The sequence below is a fragment of the Ictidomys tridecemlineatus genome, unplaced genomic scaffold (genome assembly GCF_052094955.1).
Source record: "Ictidomys tridecemlineatus isolate mIctTri1 unplaced genomic scaffold, mIctTri1.hap1 Scaffold_35, whole genome shotgun sequence".
In the NCBI taxonomy this organism is placed as follows: Eukaryota; Metazoa; Chordata; class Mammalia; order Rodentia; family Sciuridae; genus Ictidomys; species Ictidomys tridecemlineatus.
The window spans coordinates 300,169-319,716 of record NW_027522416.1 but is presented as its reverse complement, the minus strand read 5'-3'; the positions used below and the strand labels follow the sequence as shown (position 1 = coordinate 319,716).

Genomic DNA, 19,548 nt, shown 5'->3' with positions numbered 1-19,548 from the left:
GAACAGGTCCCTGGAGAGTATTATGTTAGATGGGAAGAAGAGGATCCAGTGAGGAAAAACAAGAAGTGGTTAGAGAGGTAAGAGGAGAGACTGGAGAGCAATCTGTCATTGAGGACAGAGGCAGAGATGGCTTTAAGAAGGAAGCAACCATCGGCATTGTCAAATTGCTGAGATAGGCCAAGATGAAGAGTGAAGATGTCATCAGATCTGGCAGCTGGGAGGTCATCAGTGACTTCCAGTAAAGTGATTTCAGGAAAATGATTTGAGCAGTTGTCAGACTGTCGAGGGTTGATGAATAAATGCAGGGAGAGTTTATCTGGAAAAAGCTTATGAGGAAGGATAGGAAGCAGCAGGAAAGGAGAGGAAGAGCAGAAATGGAATCAATAAATGCAGAGAAAAAAGGGGGCACCTCAACACCTGGAGACAAAGTGAAGGACTGAACATGCAGGTGCAGGAGGAAGGCAGGGTGGGAGGCAGCTGGGCAGGCACCAAGACAGGGAGCAGGGAGGAAAGGCAGTCTGGCTCAATCCCTAGCTCTGCCTGGAGGACAATGTGGACGGGCGCTCCCAGTTCGTGGAGGGCGGTGGCGGACTGGGGCGGCATGGCCGGAGTGCCCAGGTCGGGGTCCGCATGCAGGTTCCAGTCTGCCTCGGCCTCGGCGGGATTGTCGCCAGCCGTGAGGCCCAGGGACGCGGGTGGCGGGGCGCCCACGCTGCCTGAGGGGCACGGGCCGGTCCAGGGCATGGAGTGGGGCGCGGCCCGGTGAGGAGGCCACTCACAGCCCAACGCTGTGTTTATATTCTCCCTTCCCCCATGTGCAGCAGCCCACGGGCTCCAGCAGCCCACCCCCACACACACACACCCTCGCGGGCCGCAGGGACGGCCCCGCCCGGCCTCGGACTCGGGCTGGGAGCCTGGACCCAGCGCCGGCCCCTGCTAGCGGGGGAGCCTGGCGCCCCCGAGGTCTCGGCGCTCAGCTCCCGGAGCCAGCGGCCGCGCTCCCGTGCCCCATGGCGCTGAGCCCGCGAGGCGACGCCCGCTGGCGCTCTATGCCGGCAGGTCGGGCACAGAGCCGGAGTGTGGCGGTGGGGAGCGCGTCTGCTGCCCTGAGCGACCCTCCTCTCCCACGCCTGCCCCGCAGCATTGAGTTGTCAGAGAATCTCGGGTTTAGGTGATTTAGGACAGTTGGCCCGGGAAGGGCAGATCACTTTTCCTGTTTACAGGAAACGGGATCGTGATGGTTGGCCCTTCCCGGGTAAACTGTTCAGACAATCCACGTTTTCTTTGTGTGTGTGTGTGTGTGTGTGTGTGTGTGTGTGTGTGTGTGTGCTCTTAAGGTGAGTGTTCAGGGAATGGTATTTAAGGTCAAACCCTCCATCACAGTAGGTCACTGAAGAGTGGTGGTAGCCAGATACTTTGTGGGACAGTAGTCTTTAGTTTAACTTGTAACAAAATCTTAAGATTTGATCGGCTAAAGGATTAAAAGCAAGCTAACTTAAAATAACTCGTGCTCTCCATCCTGCCCCCCTTCCAGTAGGTAGGCCCTGAATGCATCGGGGAGGAAATAACCAGTTTTCTGGAGAATATTCAGGTGAATGACCGCCTTAGAGACCTGAAGCAGGAGGTCTGATGAACAAAAAGAGTAATATGGTTTTATGCCTTAAATAGCATGTTTTGCACCCGATTCCCAACATGTGGTCAGACTGATGATGCCATTGAACAGAGGACAAGGTGCAGTTACTTTGATTCATTGTCCTGAGGTGAAGTGTAGCAATGAAGCCTCCTCATAGGGAAACCATTTATCTTGGGATAGTTTCCTTTATAACTGCAATTTAACCACTACTGAGGCTGTAGATAGTTTATCTGGGATGATAAAAAACACATTGCATTTTACAAATTTCAGGTAACACATTAAGTTTCATTGTTAAGATATTTTTAATGTAGAAAAAGGATGGGTGTTGTTAACTCGCCTTATACTGTGATTAGCTTTCCATGATATAGTAAAAATTCATTTCTTCTCAAGAGAAGAGCATGGATTTTAAATAAGGATAATTATAAAAGTGTTTCATATACATGCTTATTTCAGATGGGTTTGTTGTGCTTCCTCAAATTTTTATAAGAAGCTGTGTTTCTTAATCAACGTAATGTCCACATTTAGGGAGGTGCCATTTATTTTAGAGCCTATTTGAATGCATTGAGCTGAATTCAAGAGAATGAGAGCAGTATATTGTTTTAGGTTGAAGTTAGTGTTTAAAATAAGGTGGACTACCTACAGGAAAGTATGTGCTTTAAAATTTTTAAAAACGTAATTAGAATTATTTTTGAATTTCTCTTAATTAGTCTGGCTAAATTTGAGCCTTTTGTTTTGATTGATGATTTTTTAAATAGTTCTATTGCAAGGTTATGGTTCCACTTTATGATTTTTATGTATTAGTAGATTCTCAGGCATTTTTCATCATGTTTTTAACTAGTGTGTCTTATGGTAATGACTAAAACTGCTGTGGGAATGTGATCAAATTGCTGTGCTTTATTCCTCACCCTGCTTGTGGGCCAAGTGTGGTAGGGTATTTTGGTTGCTGGTGAACCCTTCCGAGCTCCTGCATGGCTGCCTGGCTTCTTTTACAGGCATCTAGAGTGCGTCTCACCAGAAAGCCCACTCGTGATTCTTTGTCAGCTTGCCCCCCTTGTTAACTGTAATGGTGCAAATCTTGAGCATCTGTATGACAGCTGATCAAATGTAGTTAATTTCTAAAGGACTGTCCTGCTTCCAAGCTACTAAAAGTACTTTTTAACCTCTTTCCCCAAAATAACTTTTTAAATTTCTTTCATTTTGTCATAGTCAAAAACACCAGTAGTCAGGGAAAACACAAACTGTGGCTGTTACTTAGGTATAAATGATGTTGCGTTCAGTCACAGTTTTAATTTGTTATTCTCTGCATCAGTGTATAGCAAAGAGCAGAAGAAATAAGATGTACTCATTACTGCCTAGGTTGAAGTAATTGTTTATATGTCACTCATCTGGTTAGTGGCTTTTGGAATAATTTCAGGGTTCAGAGTGTCAAATTACTCTCATCAAGCCTCCAAAGATATTTAAGAGAACCTTGAATATCTTAGGTTGGTAGTTCTAAAATGATAAAACTAGATTTTTAAAATTTTAAAAATAAGTTTGTTGTTAAAAAAAAGGAGGAGTTGAAATGTTTCTTGAATCTGTATTGCTTGATTTTGAATCTAGTTGTGTGTGTTTTAAAATTGACCACTCACTTACTGTTTTTTTGTTTTGTTTTTATATTGAAAACCAACAGCCCTACGTTTTGCATTTTAGTCTTCTTTTAAGCATTACTAAAAATAATGGTGTGCAACTGCCTTAACTTGCGTTTACACATCAGTGCTGGTTCAGTGACATGGTTTTGTTGATTAGTATAAAGTTGTGTTTCTCCTAAAGGAGGTTCTGCTTTTAGAATTATTCAGATAATTATTGTTTACAGAACAAAACAGGTCATGGACAAAACCTGCCCCTTCCTTGTCACCATGTTCTTGTTTTCCATATCTTCTTCAATGCCAAATGCTTGAGCAGGCATTTATTCCTTCGAGGAAATCTAATCTTAGGGTTAGTGTTAAAAGTTGTGGATTTCATTCAGTAACACATCTACTTTGAGTTTTTGTATCCTTTGTGAATGGATCTTTCCCTTTTGGGGGAGAGACCCTTTGGGACAGAATTTTGCTTAATTTTTGTCTTTGTTATGTTGCCTAAATAGTAGAAATGTCTTTGGGGGTGGTTAAAAGAGTTGGCAATTAAAGTTCACAAAGGATAGTAGATTCCTTATATATTTTTTGAGAAAAGAAATATACTGTTTATTATTCATCTGAAATATCAGGTGCACTTTTAAAAACTTAAACTCTCTAAACATCTCAATAGCATCTTACCAATTTGGTGGCAGCAAAAGAAACACTAACAAAGACAAATATTTTGAAAAACATTTATAAAAATACATTGCACAAAGTCCTATCTGCATCTTTAAAAATAAATTAATATTCAAATGTCTCCTCCCCAACTCCCAAATTTAGTTTTATATAGGAAATTTGACTTATGTATATAACCTATAATATAGGAAACATCTGTACACATTTCACCCAACCAAGCTGCACAGGAGTAGTTTCCTTATATATTTTTGCACATTGTTGTTATAATCTTTATGAATAAAGATGACTGAGTAACTGGTTTAAATTGATTTTATTTTGTGCTGAAGTATTTCTGTGTTCTAGACTGACAATGAGCTCTTACACACTCTTGATCAGTAATAGCAATAGCAACAAAAATAGCTTGTGGAGCCATTGCCTGGCTTACTGATCTATTCACAGTGTAGAAGTTGGAATATGAAAATTTTCTTTCGTTTCACAAGTCGTGGTTTGAAGAAGCTCTTAATATGCAGTGTGTGTAGTTGACAAGGTTCTGTGTGTTTCACTGTAGGATGTTAATTCATTGAGTGAGAGGATATCTTACAGAGCTTTTCTGTGGGGCCTTCCCCAGTTTAAGCAGACAAAAGTTTTCAGTTTTGCTCAAATTTTGCTGACAGGACTAGTAATTGAGCAGAAGAAGAATCAGCAAACTAGTTTTGCTTGTCTTTTGAAGTTCTGTCCAGGAAACTGGATATTTAGAGAGGATACATTATATTAATTGAAAAAATGTGAAAAGTATAAAACTAAGCTTAATATGAATGTTTGTGTCAGCTTTATATAGCCTGCAGTACTGAAAATCATATCAAGTACAGTTTAATTTGTCACATAATTCATAATTCTCTGTAACTTTATTGTGTCTTAGGTTAGAACTGTAGAAACAGTGTATAAAATTAAATGAATGAAATAACAAATTATGGTAGGATTTATTTTTCTCCCTAGTGAGCATTGTCTGTGCAATAGAAAATATAAACTGGAATGGCTGGGAAGGAAATGTGTTACATGTTTTCAGACACATTTGCTTTAACATGTGATGTGGTCTAAGTATTGGAGTTGTACTGATGGCTGTGTGCATGCACTGAAAAAGTGACTTGGGTGTCTTCATGTTTAGTGCAGTTATTTTAATGGTCTGCTTAATGAAAAAAAAGTTGCTTCTTTTTGCTGATTTATACTGCAACAAGGTGTTATCTTTAAAAAATAGGTGTCTTAAATAATTTTTAGCTTAAAAAATGACCTGCTGTATATCTGGTCCTGTGTCTGTCATTTTGGGGATAACAAGTAAATATAAGACTGTGAAGATATTGGTTTATTTATTTAAGCAAGGGAAATTTAAAAACAAGGTATATATTGCATATTAAAACACGTGGAAGTGAAAATCAGAGAAGAAATGAGGCATGTCCGAGTTAGAATCAACCAGAGCATCCGTAGTAGCCTGTTATGGCCTGAAGGCAGTGTAGATAGAATCTGTTGTAAAGCTTTGCTTCACCCAGCACCGTGTTCTTACTCTGGTGTGGTAACTGACCTGCCGACCTGACCTGCCTTCATTGCTGAACTGTTCTAACAGATAAGAACACAGGACTTTGGGCTCGCTCCCACCTCTCTCCTTCTCCTCTCCTTTTTTCTTGTGTGGAGAGCCTAGTATCTCCATGGAGCCACACAGGTGGGCCCTCATGACTCTCCAGCCTCCATCTCTCCCTTTCCTACATTCCTGCTGCTCAGAGTGGCCTTATGTAGAAGGTGAGACTTGAGCTGAGCAAAATAAATTTAGAGGAGTGGGAAAATGGAAGGTTGCTGCAGAGAGACTGTGCTCAGAGGCCAGCAGGTGCTGTCCCTGCAGGGGTGCTGGAGAGTCCTGAAATAAAGCCTGGGGAGATAGAAGTGGTGTGTTAGGATTAACGAGGGGTCTCTGGGAGCCACATGTGCGTTACAAGTGCTGCCAGGGATGCAGACATCATGGAACAGCAACAGGATCACTGACACCCTGTGAGGGCTGTGAGGAGACTGTCCAATTACATGACTTGGAAGAACAGCATTTTGTCATAGGAACTGTTATATTTCTTACCACTGGGTTTGTTTTTAATCTTGTAGACATAGAATTGTCTAATTGACTTTGTTTCATTTTCAAATCAAATACAGTATTTAGGCCAAATTTTTCACCTGAAAGGAAGCTAATCTACATGCAGTTGTGGTGTGCATTTTTCTTAGACTCATTCCCAGTTCCATTTTATGATCTTACATTTGTTTTGTATTTCTTTTATTGCTTCCATCTTTAAACTCTTGTTATTTTGTGTTTTATTGGGGCTAACTTACCTCTTTTCTGAGCAAGAGAACTATAAATAAAATTACCATAACTGTGACATAATGATAATGTCTGTATTTTTATAGTGCCCTAAAATTTATGACAGCACTCATTTTACATTACCTCAGTTAGACTTTTCAGGCAAGCATTATTATGCCCATTTTAGAGTGGAGTAAAATAATGTTCAGATTAAGTGACTTTCCCCAGATCTTATCCTGTAATAAGCACTAAGTATATTGGGAAGTAAGTACAGGCTTTTGGACTAGCTGTTGCCTGGGCTGTATATTGGAGAGTGGAGGAAGGCAGGTTGGGGCATTTCTGTACAGAGCACTGAGTACCCTGCCCTGGTGGAAGAGTTTGCTTTCATTTGCTAGGCAGTAGGGAGTGTTGAAGTCTTTTGTTTTTGTTCTGGACAATGCTGTGACCAAAGCACTTATTCTAAAGTGTTTAACAGCTAGTTAGAGACAAAGAAAATATTAAAGTTTTGAGCTTTGGTTATCCAGAGAAGAATAGTGCTGTGAACAGATAGTTGTAAGGAAGCTGAGAATGGGTGCTTTTTTGGGAGCAAGGTAGGAATTTCATTTTAAATGTGTTGCTTGAGACATGATTGGATGGATCTTACTAGGTTTTAAGTTCCTTGAGAAAATTGAATTTTTTTAGTAAATTAAATGTGATAAGCATATGAGTACTAGCTAGGGAGATATGTGTTCATGCTGCTTCTGCTGTGTGGACTGAGTATTTTAATAAGTTCCAGACATCTTATTTTGACTCTGGTATTGACTTCTACAGTTATTTTTCCCAATAATAAGGTGGTCACAATACCAGTGTAGAAGGGATGCTGTGGGGAGTAGCCAACTGATGGTAGAAGCATTTTTAAAGTACCATAATAGTTCTTCTTACATGAGCACAAGAGTAAAATTAGCAGTTTTATTACTTGTGTTGCTGTAGAAGCTTAGAGGCTGGTGGAGCTTATACATTTCTGCTTGCAGCCAGCAGCCTGGGGAAAGGGGTGCACCCTCTTAGTGCTTTTCTGAAAACTGTGCAGTGTAAGCATTGCTTTGGAACAAATACAAACTCATCCTTGAGTTCAGGCTTTTCCTGCATTTTTAACCTTTTACTGCTTCCCTTATGGAACACAGCTCAATGATTCTGCTAAGGAAATCCCATCACGGACCCACCTCAAATATAGCATTTCTTTGAGCAGGTTTTATTCTTAGAAGATTCCCTAAAACTTCAAGACCTGTTTCAGGAGGGTGACTGTGTATTATTTTGAAGTTTTCTTGGGTCCTTCTTCCTATGCTCCTCCAAGCTTGTCCCAATTTGAGACCTGTGACATGGCAGTATACCCACGTTTTGGCCTGGCTGTAATGTTTGGGGGCTCTGCTGTAATGTTTGGGATGTTCTGAGAATCTTTACTTGCACTGACCGCCATCCACCTTCCTGTGGAATGCTGGGTGTGAAAAGGGCACTGGGATTTGAGAGACCTGGGTTCTGTATCATTAATTAGTTGCATAGCTTTGGGACATTTCTCTATGGATTTAAAAAAAATGCATTTGTAAATTAAGGAGCTTGTCACGCTATTTATTTATTTGTTTATTTTATTTTTGGTGGTGCAGGGGATGAACCCAGGGCTTGCTTGCTGCCACTGAACCATATCCCCAGCCCCAGTATCAGACTTCAAGAAAAAGTAGAGCTTTTTTGATTGAAGTCCAGGGTAGGAGCAGGGGCAGTGTCCTTTCTCCACTTTTACATAATAGCCCTGCCCTTCACAAGATCCTGAGGATACCTGTAGAGCAGGGTTTGAAAACTTTCTTATTTATCTTTTTTTTGTGTGGGGGAGATGGTACCAGGGATTGAACTCAGGGACACTCAACCACTAAGCCACATCCCCATCCTTTTTTATATTTTATTTAGAGATAGGGTCTCACTGAGTTGATTAGCACCTTGCTTTTGCTGAGGCTGATGTTGAACTCATGATCCTCCTGACTCAGCCTCCCAAGCTACTGGGATTACAGGTGTATACCACCAGGCCCAGCTTTATTGTTTATCTTAAGGTACCTATTTATCCACATTCTATCTCTGCAAATAGCCAATTTTTTCAAGCCTGGATCCTGTCCTAACTCTGAATTTACTTCATTTGTGTTCATTTAGCTAATTCAGCATTTCATTATACATAGCCTTATTTTCTTCTCTGGTTAATTATATAAGTAAATCTTGTCTCAAGAACCTTGAGAGCAGAAACCTGCTTCTAGAGACAGAATAGGCATTTAGGGTTAGGGTTAGGTTGGGTTAGGGTTAGGGTTAGGGTTAGGGTAGTTAGGGTTAGGGTCGTTAAGGTTAGGGTTGTTAGGGTTAGGGTTGTTAGGGTGAGGGTTGTTAGGGTTAGGGATGTTAGGGTTAGGGTTGTTAGGGTTAGGGTTAGAGTTGGGATTGGGGTTGGAGTGGTTAGGGTTAGGGGGTTAGGATTAGGGGGTTAGGGTTTAGGGTTGGGGTTGGGGTTAGGGTTTGGGGTTTAGGGTTAGGATTAGGGTGAGGGTAGGGTTTAGGGTTTAGGATTAGGGGTTGGGGTTAGGGTTAGGGTTGGGTTAGGGTTAGGGTTAGGGTTTAGGGTTTTGGGTTAGTGTTGGGGGTTAGGGTTAGGTTTAGGTTTAGGGTTAGGGTTAGGGTTAGCATGTATTATGAATTTATTTCTTTTTATTGGTGAATTTACAGTATTAAATTGTATGGCTGTCTCATGTTTTATGTGCCTATTGACTCATTAGTTGGTTGATATTTGAATTTTGGTTATTATCAATAAAACTGCATTGAACATTCATGTCAATATTTTATGTGGACATATTCTTAATTTCTCTTGAATAAATACCTATAAGTAGAATTGCTGAGTCATATGTTCAGTTTGTAACTTTTTACAGTAGCTGTCAAATTTTCCAAATTGGGTGTACCATTTTATATCTCTACCAGCAGTATGAAGGGGTTTTCTGTTTCTCTGTATAGCAGCATTTATTATTATTTTTTGATTGTAGCCATTATCAGTATACTTAACTATAGGTTTAATTTACATTTTTCTAATGTCTAATAATGTTGAATGTCTTTTCATATGCTTATTTTTCCCTCTGTAAATCTTGTTTGTGAAATGTCTGTTCAAATCTTTTACCTATTTTTTAAATTGCATTATCTCTTACCTATTGAGTTGTAGGTGTTCTTTACATTTATGTGGTGCTGAGGATCGAACCCAGTGCCTTGTGCATGCTAGGGGAGCACTCCACCACTAAGCCACAACCCCAGCCCTGATTATTAGTATTTAAACAGGAGTTGAAAGCTATACTTTTTTTTTTCCTGACAAGAATCCTGCTTAGGGGCTGGGGCTGGAGCTTGGGCTTATTGGTAGAGTACTTGCCTAGCATGTGCAAGGCACTGGGTTCCATCCTCAGCACCACATAAAATAAATACATAAAATAAAAGGTATTGGTTCCAACTACAACTAAAAAAATAACAAAACAAAACTATTTAAAGAAAAAAAAAAGAATCCTGCTTAGGTTGATAGCCACACTTAGCAAATTATATGTAGAAATATTAAAATAAAGAAACTATTACACTATAACTTCCCTGAACTCAGGGATGTATAGTTGACATTGTTAAGGGTGTATAGACCATGAATTCCTTTAAGAGTCCACATAGTTCAGCAAGAGTTTAAAAAAAAAGAAAGCAAATCCAGAAAAAGGACAATGGGCCATATTTATTTGTACCTTCTCCTGCATAAGAATTCATAAAACTGTGAGACTGTGAGTAAGTGAATGACATTTTAGGAAAATATATTGTGTGGTTTCCAGCTTTGGAAGCAAGTAAGTAAATGGATGAAAATTTGACTAACTCTCTTTTTTAATTGCCTTTTTCTAGTTAGCACTTGCTGCCATTCCTACTCCTATACCTCAACCAAAATAGCAATCTTATTTTCAAAATCTTTTGCTAGCTTTTTTCTTCCATTTTTTTAGCATATACCATAAAACTCACTATTTTAATGTGTACAGTGAAGTGGTCTTTAATGTATTCACAGTGTGTTATAACCATCACTATTGTAATTTCTAAAAATTTCTCCTACTCCCAGAAGAAACTTCATACCTGGTGTCAATCATTCTAAATTTCTCCATATCCTGGCAACCACTCATCTGCTTTCTTTCTCTATGAATTTACCTTTCCTGGACATTTCATGTAAATGGAATCATATAACATGACCATTTACATCTGACTACTTTTATATAGCATAATCTTTTTGAAGTTCATTCATACTGTAGCTAGCATATTATCTGAGTTTCATTCCTCTTTATGACTGAATAATATTCTACTGAATATATGTACCACGTTTTGTTCATCCATTAATTGATGGACAATTTGGTTGTATGACTTTTTGATTATTACAAATAATGCTGCTATAAACATTTGTGTACATGTGCTTTGTGCGAACATTTATTTTTAGTTTTTTGGATGTATCCATCTAGGAGTTGATGGAGCATACAATTCCTCTGTATTTAACTATATTAAACTTTTCCACAATGGCTAGCACCAATTTACATTCCCATCAGCAATGCATGAGGGTTCCAGTTTTTTTCCGTACTCTCCCTACGCCTATTATTTTCTTCATCTCTTTTTTTTTAAAATTATCTCTATCTGCATGGGTGCTAAGTAATTATTTTATGAATATGATATGAATTTCCCTAATGTCTAATGATATTGAATATCTTTTCATGTGTTTATTGGCCATTTTTATATCTTGTTTAGAAACATGTCTAATCAAATACTGTGTCTAAAATTGGTCTTTTTTTCCCCTCTTTCTTCATAAGAGTAAATTTTTGCCTTTTACTGTCTCAGAAATAGCTTTGGATCTTCACTGTTGAGCTTGGACTAGCATCATAAATTCATCCTGGAAAACTCACTCAAGGCCTACCTGCCATTTTTAGATATGATGATAACTTGGCAAGCAGTATTTTCTGTTTTTGATTGGTGGATGGCTTTTCTTTATTTTCCATTAAAAATGTTTGAAAAGCATATTTTGATGGAGTTATTGTCATGGCTGTAATTTGGATTTGGGCAAATCTTATTGGGAAATTAATTATGACAGAATGATAACGTATCTATAGTTGATACTCTTATTGGTGCTCACTGGAAGTGTTAAAGTAGAATCTAGAAAAATATTTATTGGTTGTTTATAGAAGAAATTAGTGCATAATAAAGAAAGTTGAATTATGTGCTTTTTGAGATTCTTTGCAGCTTTAAGATTCTGAAATTTGTCCCAGTGAAATGGTATGAAAAGTATCTTATTGCATCATTATTTTGTACAAACTTTTTTTTTGTAAAAAGTTTGATTCTCAGGATAATGTAGATTTGCCTTGAAAATGTGGAATTACTTCAAAAACAGAACGAAGTATTATGTACTTTATTGTTTTTAAGAGATTTAATTTGTTTTACTTTGTTGCAGTTGAGATAGTTTGCTTTCAGTTCTTAAAAAAAAATGTTTTCTTACAGATTAGCAAGACATCTACAAAAAAAGGCCCAAGCTCAACACAACAATTCTGAATTCACAGAAGAGCAAAAGGTACCATCAAATAATATCTAGATATATTCAATTCCAAATGAAATTGCTCGAGTCCATTAAGCAGAAAAATAAACAAAAAACTGTTATATTTAAGTAAAAAAAATCAGATTGATCATGCTTTGCCTAACATTAAGTGAATATTTATACAGATATATAACTTATCACTTAATGAATTTCTTTTCTTAACTATTTAGGCCTTATTTAACTCTAACGGAAGTCATCCACACTTTAGTTGAAAAGCATGGGTAACCCAAAGACTGGAGTTTGTTCCGAGACACTTGGAAAAACAGAAGGATTGGGAATAAGTGCATTCCACCTCAATGCTTAACTCTGAATTTTCATAACTCTTTATGTATCACCTCTCAAAGCAAAAAAGAAAACACACAAAAAACCCCCCAAACCAAAAAACAAATGGAAAAAAAATTAGGTCAAGTCAAGAACTTGGCATACAGACCTGTCAGCTAAATAAACATATAAGATTGCAAAATGTTTCACTACTGTTCTTTCTTCCTTGAATTAAAATTTTTGTATGTCAAGTTGATTCCCTGATAGAGATTATGTAAAAGGGGATACTTTAAAGTAACTTATTCTAAAAGAAGAGAAGAAATGGGAGGAAACAACACCCATTTTCTCCTGGCTCAGAGTAAGTAGTGTTAAGTCAATTTTTAATCTTGTAGATAGTGAAAAATATGGGTTAGTCTTCATCTCTTTTTTTTGAATAAATTTTATTTTATTTTTATTTATTTATTTATTTATTATTGGTTGTTCAAAACATTACAAAGCTCTTGACATTTCATATTTCATACATTAGATTCAAGTGGGTTATGAACTCCCATTTTTACCCCAAATACAGATTGCAGAATCACATTGGTTACACAGCCACAATTTTACATAATGCCCTATTAGTAACTGTTGTATTCTGCTACCTTTCCTATCCTCTACTATCCCCCTTTTCCTCATCTCTTAAGAAAAGGCAGTGTGAAAACCCTGGTGACCTAATTTAGTCTTATTAATACTTTTCTTTTTTTGCACAAGGGGAAATGGGAGTAATTTTTTGCATAACTTTTTAATTAAACTTAAGCAAGTTTTTAATCCATAGGCCTGTGTTTATTGATTCTTAGTTACAGGAGTTTGGGGAGAAAAAGCCCCCAGAGGGTTAGCCGTATTTCTTGCCCAAATATATTTGTATTTTTAAAATATTTAAAATCTACTTAAAAAAATTATGTTACTACAATTTGAAAGGGTGTTTTTCGTTTTTCCTTAGTAAGTGCTAATATCCACAATAGATTTAAGAGACTTAGGATGTTAGTCCTGGAAAATAATTATCACAAAGGACATAGCTGATATGCTTAAGGAAAGGAACAAAGACTATACACTATCCCACTTCTGTAAGATTTGTGAAATCTATCTAGGAACTGATTAGGAAGTGATCAGCTGGCATCATTGAATTAAGACTTAAAATATCTAAATCTTGATGAATAGAATCTTAGATATCCAGGTACATAAATTAATAGTTAATGAAGTATGTTATGAATATGAAGACAATAAAAAATGTAAAAAAGTTTTAATGATCCCATATTTTAGTCACCTATTTGCCTTCAATTAGTTAGATTTCTCCAGCATTTGTTGCTCAGGAGTAGAACCTGTGAGCCACATGGCCTGAGATTAAAGTCTTTTGACCTCCTAAAACATTTTAAAATTACAAAACAAACAGGTTAATATCAAAAAATGAACCTTGTTAAGTGATGAGGAAAAAATTAACTTTTTCTTCATTTTCTTTATTATTCTGAGACTAGAGTTGTTGTTGATAATGCTATTGATTCTTTAATTTATAGCTGTCCAGCTTGTCTTTGGTTATAAAGACCCCCAGATCTTGTACTCCAAAAGATCCAGGAGGCTGCAGGACCTAGGGGAGAGAGCTGAGACCTAGAGTCAGAAGACTTAAGTCTTGCATCCTGGCTTTGGCTCTGGGCCTGGTTTTCCTTATATAAGAAATGAGAGATTAGAGAACTCTTAAGTGACTTTAAAAGGTCTTTCCTTCCTAAAACTCCAGTGACCTCTACCTGTGAAGTGGTCTGTACCTCCTCCTTTGCTGGAAGCCTGATTTCTGAGGAACATATTATTTATAATACCTGCCCAGGAGGCATTTCTGGCTGCCAGGTGTAACTGCAGACCATATCTAATTAAATTATATATAATTAAATTATATATAATTAAAATAATGTATAATTAAATTATATATAATTAAATCATATCTAGACCTATCACGAAACCAAACTTGATTTAGAATTGGTTGTGGCATATTAGTTTAGAAGAGAATATATACTCATCTCTCTCCCACTTCTCAGCCCTTTGTCTTCTGATTCTCTTCTCTAAAATCTGCAAGGTGCTAGAAAAGGAATAATAATTTATTTAAAGAAGTATAGATCTCTTTTGTAAATTTTTTAAATTGCAGATGGACACTATATCTTTGTTTTATTTATTTTTTTTATGTGGTACTGAGGATCGAGCCCAGTGCCTCACACATGTGAGGCAAGTGTTCAACCACTGAGCTAAAATCCCAGTCCCTATAGATCTCTTATAAATAAAAATTCTTGATTTTAGTAACTGACAGTTAAAATTATCTTGGGATTTATAGCATTTTTTTTCCTACAGAAAACCATAGGCAAAATTGCAACATGCTTGGAATTGCGAGGTGCAGCTTTACAGATAAATGGATTTTTTTAAAGGAATTATTCTAAATTGTTCTGATAAGATATTAGACATTCATGCCCAAAGCAATATTATCTCAGAAGGGTTTTATAACAATTGGAATTGATCAGTTGAACTCACACTTAAATGATTTAGTTCATACTTTGTAAACGGTAGAAATAAAAGATATGATTCTAATTTGTTCTGTTTCTATTAGCTTGAATATTCCAAAAATCAGTTTGGAACTTTTCATTTTCTACCTTTAAAACAAGAAATATATTTATTTTAAATATTTTATTCTTGCCATTTAAAAGACATAGGGTGCAGTGAAATCTTTGTAATGAAAAGATATAATATGCATATTTTAAATTTAGTCCACACAGTCCCAGGAAGAATTTAAACTGGAGGACCTGAAGAAGCTAGAACCAAGTAAGTTTTGTTTTATATTTTTTAGTGATATTCCTTTAGGAAGAGAGTTTTATCTGTTGTGAATATTAAGATTGTTTAGCAAAGAAAGTGATTGGATTTATTTCTCTTATTTTTTGGTGCTTTTAAAATTCCTACAATATTTGTATTTTTAATTACCATTTGGATTTAATCTTTATTATAGAATATATATGTTGTACTTCATCTAAATATCCAAATTAACCTTTAATTTGTCTTAATGGCTTTAATAAGATTATAATTATTTTGATAAACATTTTCAGTAGGGTCCAGTAGAGAATATAAGGTTACAGTCATTAATGCCCATTCACATTACATGTTATTGAAAACTACAGTCTGAATGTTGGGAATGCATTACAAAGTGTTTTTTTGTTGTCTTCATTTTTTTCCCTTCTTCAAAATTTTAAAAAGTAAACAATTCCTTCAGTTATCTTGTTGGTTAGGATATTTCCAAATAAAGCCTTTCTGCTGTTTCAAATGATTGCTCTCTTAGTCTGCAGTATGGGCAAAGGCACAGTGTGAATAACTGAATGAATGTAAGTTAATGTAGCCTTTTTAAAAAAACTTTTTTAGTTGTAGACAGATACAATACCTTTATTTTATTTATTTGTTTTTATGTGGTGTTGAGGATCGAATCCAGTACCTCACACATGCAAGGCAAATGCTCTGCCAACTGAACTATAACCCAGCTCCTGTACTCTTTTTTTATTGAGATAAGATTGCACATCTCAGTGCATTTATGTGACTAGGGAATAGTAGATTTTATTTATCCAACTAAGTAATATTTTTAAGTAGGGAATCATAAAATCAAAGCATTTTCAAACAGAAAGGAGTCTCAGACTTGTGATCACATTCTCTATTGAGGAAAGAAATGAAATGATTTGTTTGTCCTGTTTCACTTCAATCTCCAGTAACTGAGCAGGGCCTAAATCTCAGAACATTTGTCAGTGTATCTCAGTTCACACTAGTGCAATCCTTTTAATGTAAACATGCTTTGAGTAAGAGATAAAATATTAATTTAAGAACTAAAGAGAGCCTTGCACAGTGGCGCATGCCTGTAATCACAGCCGCTCGGGAGGCTGAGGCAGAAGGATATCAAATTCAAAGCCAACCCTAGCAAAGCAAGGCACTAAGCAACTTAGTGAGACCCTGTCTCTAAATAAAATACAAAATAGGGCTGGGGATGTGGCTCAGTGGTCAAGTGCCCCTGAGTTTAATCCCAGTACCCCCTGCCAAAAAAGAACTAAATAGAATGTTCCTATAAATTCCACAAACTGCCAATATCTAATTCATTATAGCAATTCTAACAAAGACATATATTATTGAGATAGCTGAAATGTGATTGTATTGCAGATCCAGGATAGAAAAAGGATTCTCAGAGTATACTGAAGGGGATCTGATTTTCTGTTGTTTGGGTTGGAAAAGAGAAGTTAACAACAACAACAGACAACAACAAAGGAATGCATAGCAGATTTGTTGTGATTCTGGTGGCTTTTCCACAGTTTTAGATGATCATATTTCATTTCTTCAGAACACCATTCTTCTGAATATGGCAATAATTCTGTCATTTTAATAGTTTTGGTTTCTTTATTTAATCCAGATCATAAAGTTTTGTTTTCTTTGTGGTTCTGGGGATCAAACCCATGACCTCACACATGCTAGGCAAGTATTTCACCACTGAGCTACATCTCCAGCCCTAGATCATAAGAGTTGGAGATGTTATAAGAGACACAACTTATATTCAGAAATAGTTCTTATGCCTATATCCAATGTATATAAGGATACTAATAAATGTAATATTTCTCACAAATTTTGGGTTTTTTTGTACCTAAAACTTTATTTCTCAAAAGCATTAATAAATACTTTGTATAAGATTGAGATATAATTTATATAAAGCACAATTCACCAATTTAACGTATCATTCAATTTTTTTAGTAAATTGGAAGAGTTATGCAGACATCACCACAATCAATTTTAGGACATTTTCATCACCACAAGATGAAACCCTATTCCCATGAGCAGTCATTCACTTCTTGCCATCCCCCTAAAATCCCTTCCAATTCCCAGCCCTATGAAACCATTAGTTTGATTTCTGTCTATAAATTGTCCTACTGTAGACATTTTATTTAAATGGACTCATATGATATATGATCTTTTATGACTGACTACATATAAGATTATTTTGAGAAAAACACATTGATGGCTTTAACTAAAAGATTGCAACAGTTGTTTATATGGTGGTTCTACTGAAAATTATGTTTGTGTGTGAGTGTGTGTGTGTGTGTGTGTGTGTGTGTGTGTGAGAGAGAGAGAGAGAGAGAGAGAGAGAGAGAGAGAGAGAGAGAGAGAGAGAGAGAGATGATGCAGGGGATTGAACTAAGGGCTTTGGGCATGTTAGACAAGTGCTTTACCATAAACTATGTCACCAGCCCTCAGTTTTTTATGATAAAAATTATTAGGATTTTGGCTTCTTATTCAGTCACTATTTCCTATTAGTTGTTTGTTTCCAAACAAAATTTAAGAATCTTATAGATACACAGAGTGGCCGTAAAGACTGTGGATGTTTATTTCATATATTTATTATCTCTTCTCTTCCTCTGAGCATACTCAAGTACTTCTATTGCCTCACAAGATCTTTCATTAATTGCCTTTTTTTTTAGAATAGCATCTATATGCTAAGCACTCGAATCCTCTCAGTAACATTCTGCTAAGGACAACACCGACACTAGCTTGTAAATCCCAGGAATGAGTTTTAGGGTCACCTGGATCGGTTCTTTCACTATGCTGTTAGTAATACCTGTAGTGGTGCTGTACTACATTATTCCTAAGTACAGCTCTCCAGTTCAAATTCCTAAGAAATTATTGACCCGTGTATTAGTCGAAGATCAGGTTAAAATCTATTACTTTTTTGGCTTTTTAAAAAAGATTTGAAATAGAAATGGAAAGAGCATTTTGGAGATTCACTTTATTATACTTTATATAATGTTTTTCATTTGTACTTTTCCCTTCTTGATAGTTATCTTTTTAGATGATTTTAATTTGCTGTTGCTTCTCAAAGAAACATAAGTGAGTATTCTGTATTTCAGTAGGGTAGACTCTGTAATTTGGAATTTATCCAAGCAGGGCACTTGTTGTGAGTAAATTATTGAGTTGGAATTAAATATTTTCTACAAATTGGTATTTAGTAATATTTCAGATTAAGTATACTTATTCAAGCTTTCTTTTTAAAACGTTAAGCCTCTTCTAAGGAAAATAGTGAATTCTAACTTTTAATATGTTGAACTTAACTGGTTTCCTTTCTTTTAAAAAAAGGTTTTTTTTTAAATTTAATGCGTGTGTGTTGTGCTGGGGATCGAACCCAGGGCATTTCCCATATAAAGCAAATCCTCTACCACTGAGCTACATCACTAGCTCTTGGCTGGTTTATTAGGCTGATGTATTCTTTACTTGAACACTTTGAAATCTTTTAAATTCTGCTGAAAATACTAAAACTATGATTGTGAAAGTCTGAGCCATTTTTTCTTATGTTAATTGCAGTAATGTACTGCTGCTTACTCAAGCATATCTCCCCACCACCACCCTGCAAAATTCCCTTCTGTTAAGCCACCCTTCAAGGCTTCACAGAAATCCCACCTCTCCCTGAAAGCTTTCTCTGCTTTCTCTATAGAGGCATAATTAAACTCTGCCTCCTCTCCTGTATAGAATCATTTTAACTATCCATTGTCAGATTCTCACATGTGTTATTTTCACTTGTATTTGTTTTAGTCCTCAAAGAGATTTGAATGAACTCTTCCCCCACCCCAGAGCCTATTGAATGCTTTAAGTGTAGTATGAACTTGGCAAGATTGTGTTGAGTTAAATAGATTTGAATGTTTTGAAGGAATCTTTTCCTATAATTTAAAAAATAACCTTTCAAAATTGAGGCAGCTGCCCATTTTCCTACCACAAAAATGAAACACGTCAGTCACCAAAAGCAAAATGCATTTTGATATTTGCCTGTGTGTCATCTTTTGAGGGTTAGCTTCAGGAGGTTGGTAGATCTGTGCTCCAAGAGAAAGGCTGGGAGTGCTGAATTTTCCATGGTGGAGTAGCATCAGATGTCTGCCATGTAGTGATCCAAAGTGTGTAAGTCCTACCAAATCAGCCAATGAATCTCCAACCCATGACATGCTTCATACTTATGATAATGTCTTTTGTAAAATTCAAGCTCCTCTTCAATTCCTCCTAAGACATCATTGCTAGTATTGGTAGAAAGAAAACTCTATGTAAAGTTTAAGCTATTTTAAAAGAAAAATAGAATCTGTTATTCCACAGTTGTTGAAAATGTAAACCTATAATACAGTTATAGAAAGTAAAACAGAATTTGTTTTAAAGCTATTTAAATTTGTTCTAAAGCTATTCACATAAATTAAATGTTTCATAGTACTTTAACTTGTAAAAATAATATAACAAAGCTATTATTCTAAAGCAAATACTTCCTCTTCAGAGCTTTGATACCAAAGAAATGAAAATACTATTTAATTATTCTGTTACAATACAAATGCAAGATAACCACTGAGCCACATCCCCA

The 19,548-nt window shown here is 36.5% G+C and overlaps 1 protein-coding gene across 1 annotated transcript in view; it reads left to right on the top strand.

Annotated features, from left to right (window-relative positions):
• Positions 1-601: 601 nt before the first annotated feature.
• Positions 602-19,548, top strand: part of LOC144373295 (axin interactor, dorsalization-associated protein-like) — a 40,025-nt gene continuing 21,078 nt past the window's right edge. Inside the window, exons 1-5 of the mRNA XM_078036390.1 lie at positions 602-733; positions 822-1,171; positions 11,774-11,843; positions 14,499-14,550; positions 14,907-14,963. Of these exons, the coding sequence (XP_077892516.1) occupies positions 602-733; positions 822-1,171; positions 11,774-11,843; positions 14,499-14,550; positions 14,907-14,963 (661 nt within the window). The remainder of the gene's footprint in view (positions 734-821; positions 1,172-11,773; positions 11,844-14,498; positions 14,551-14,906; positions 14,964-19,548) is intronic.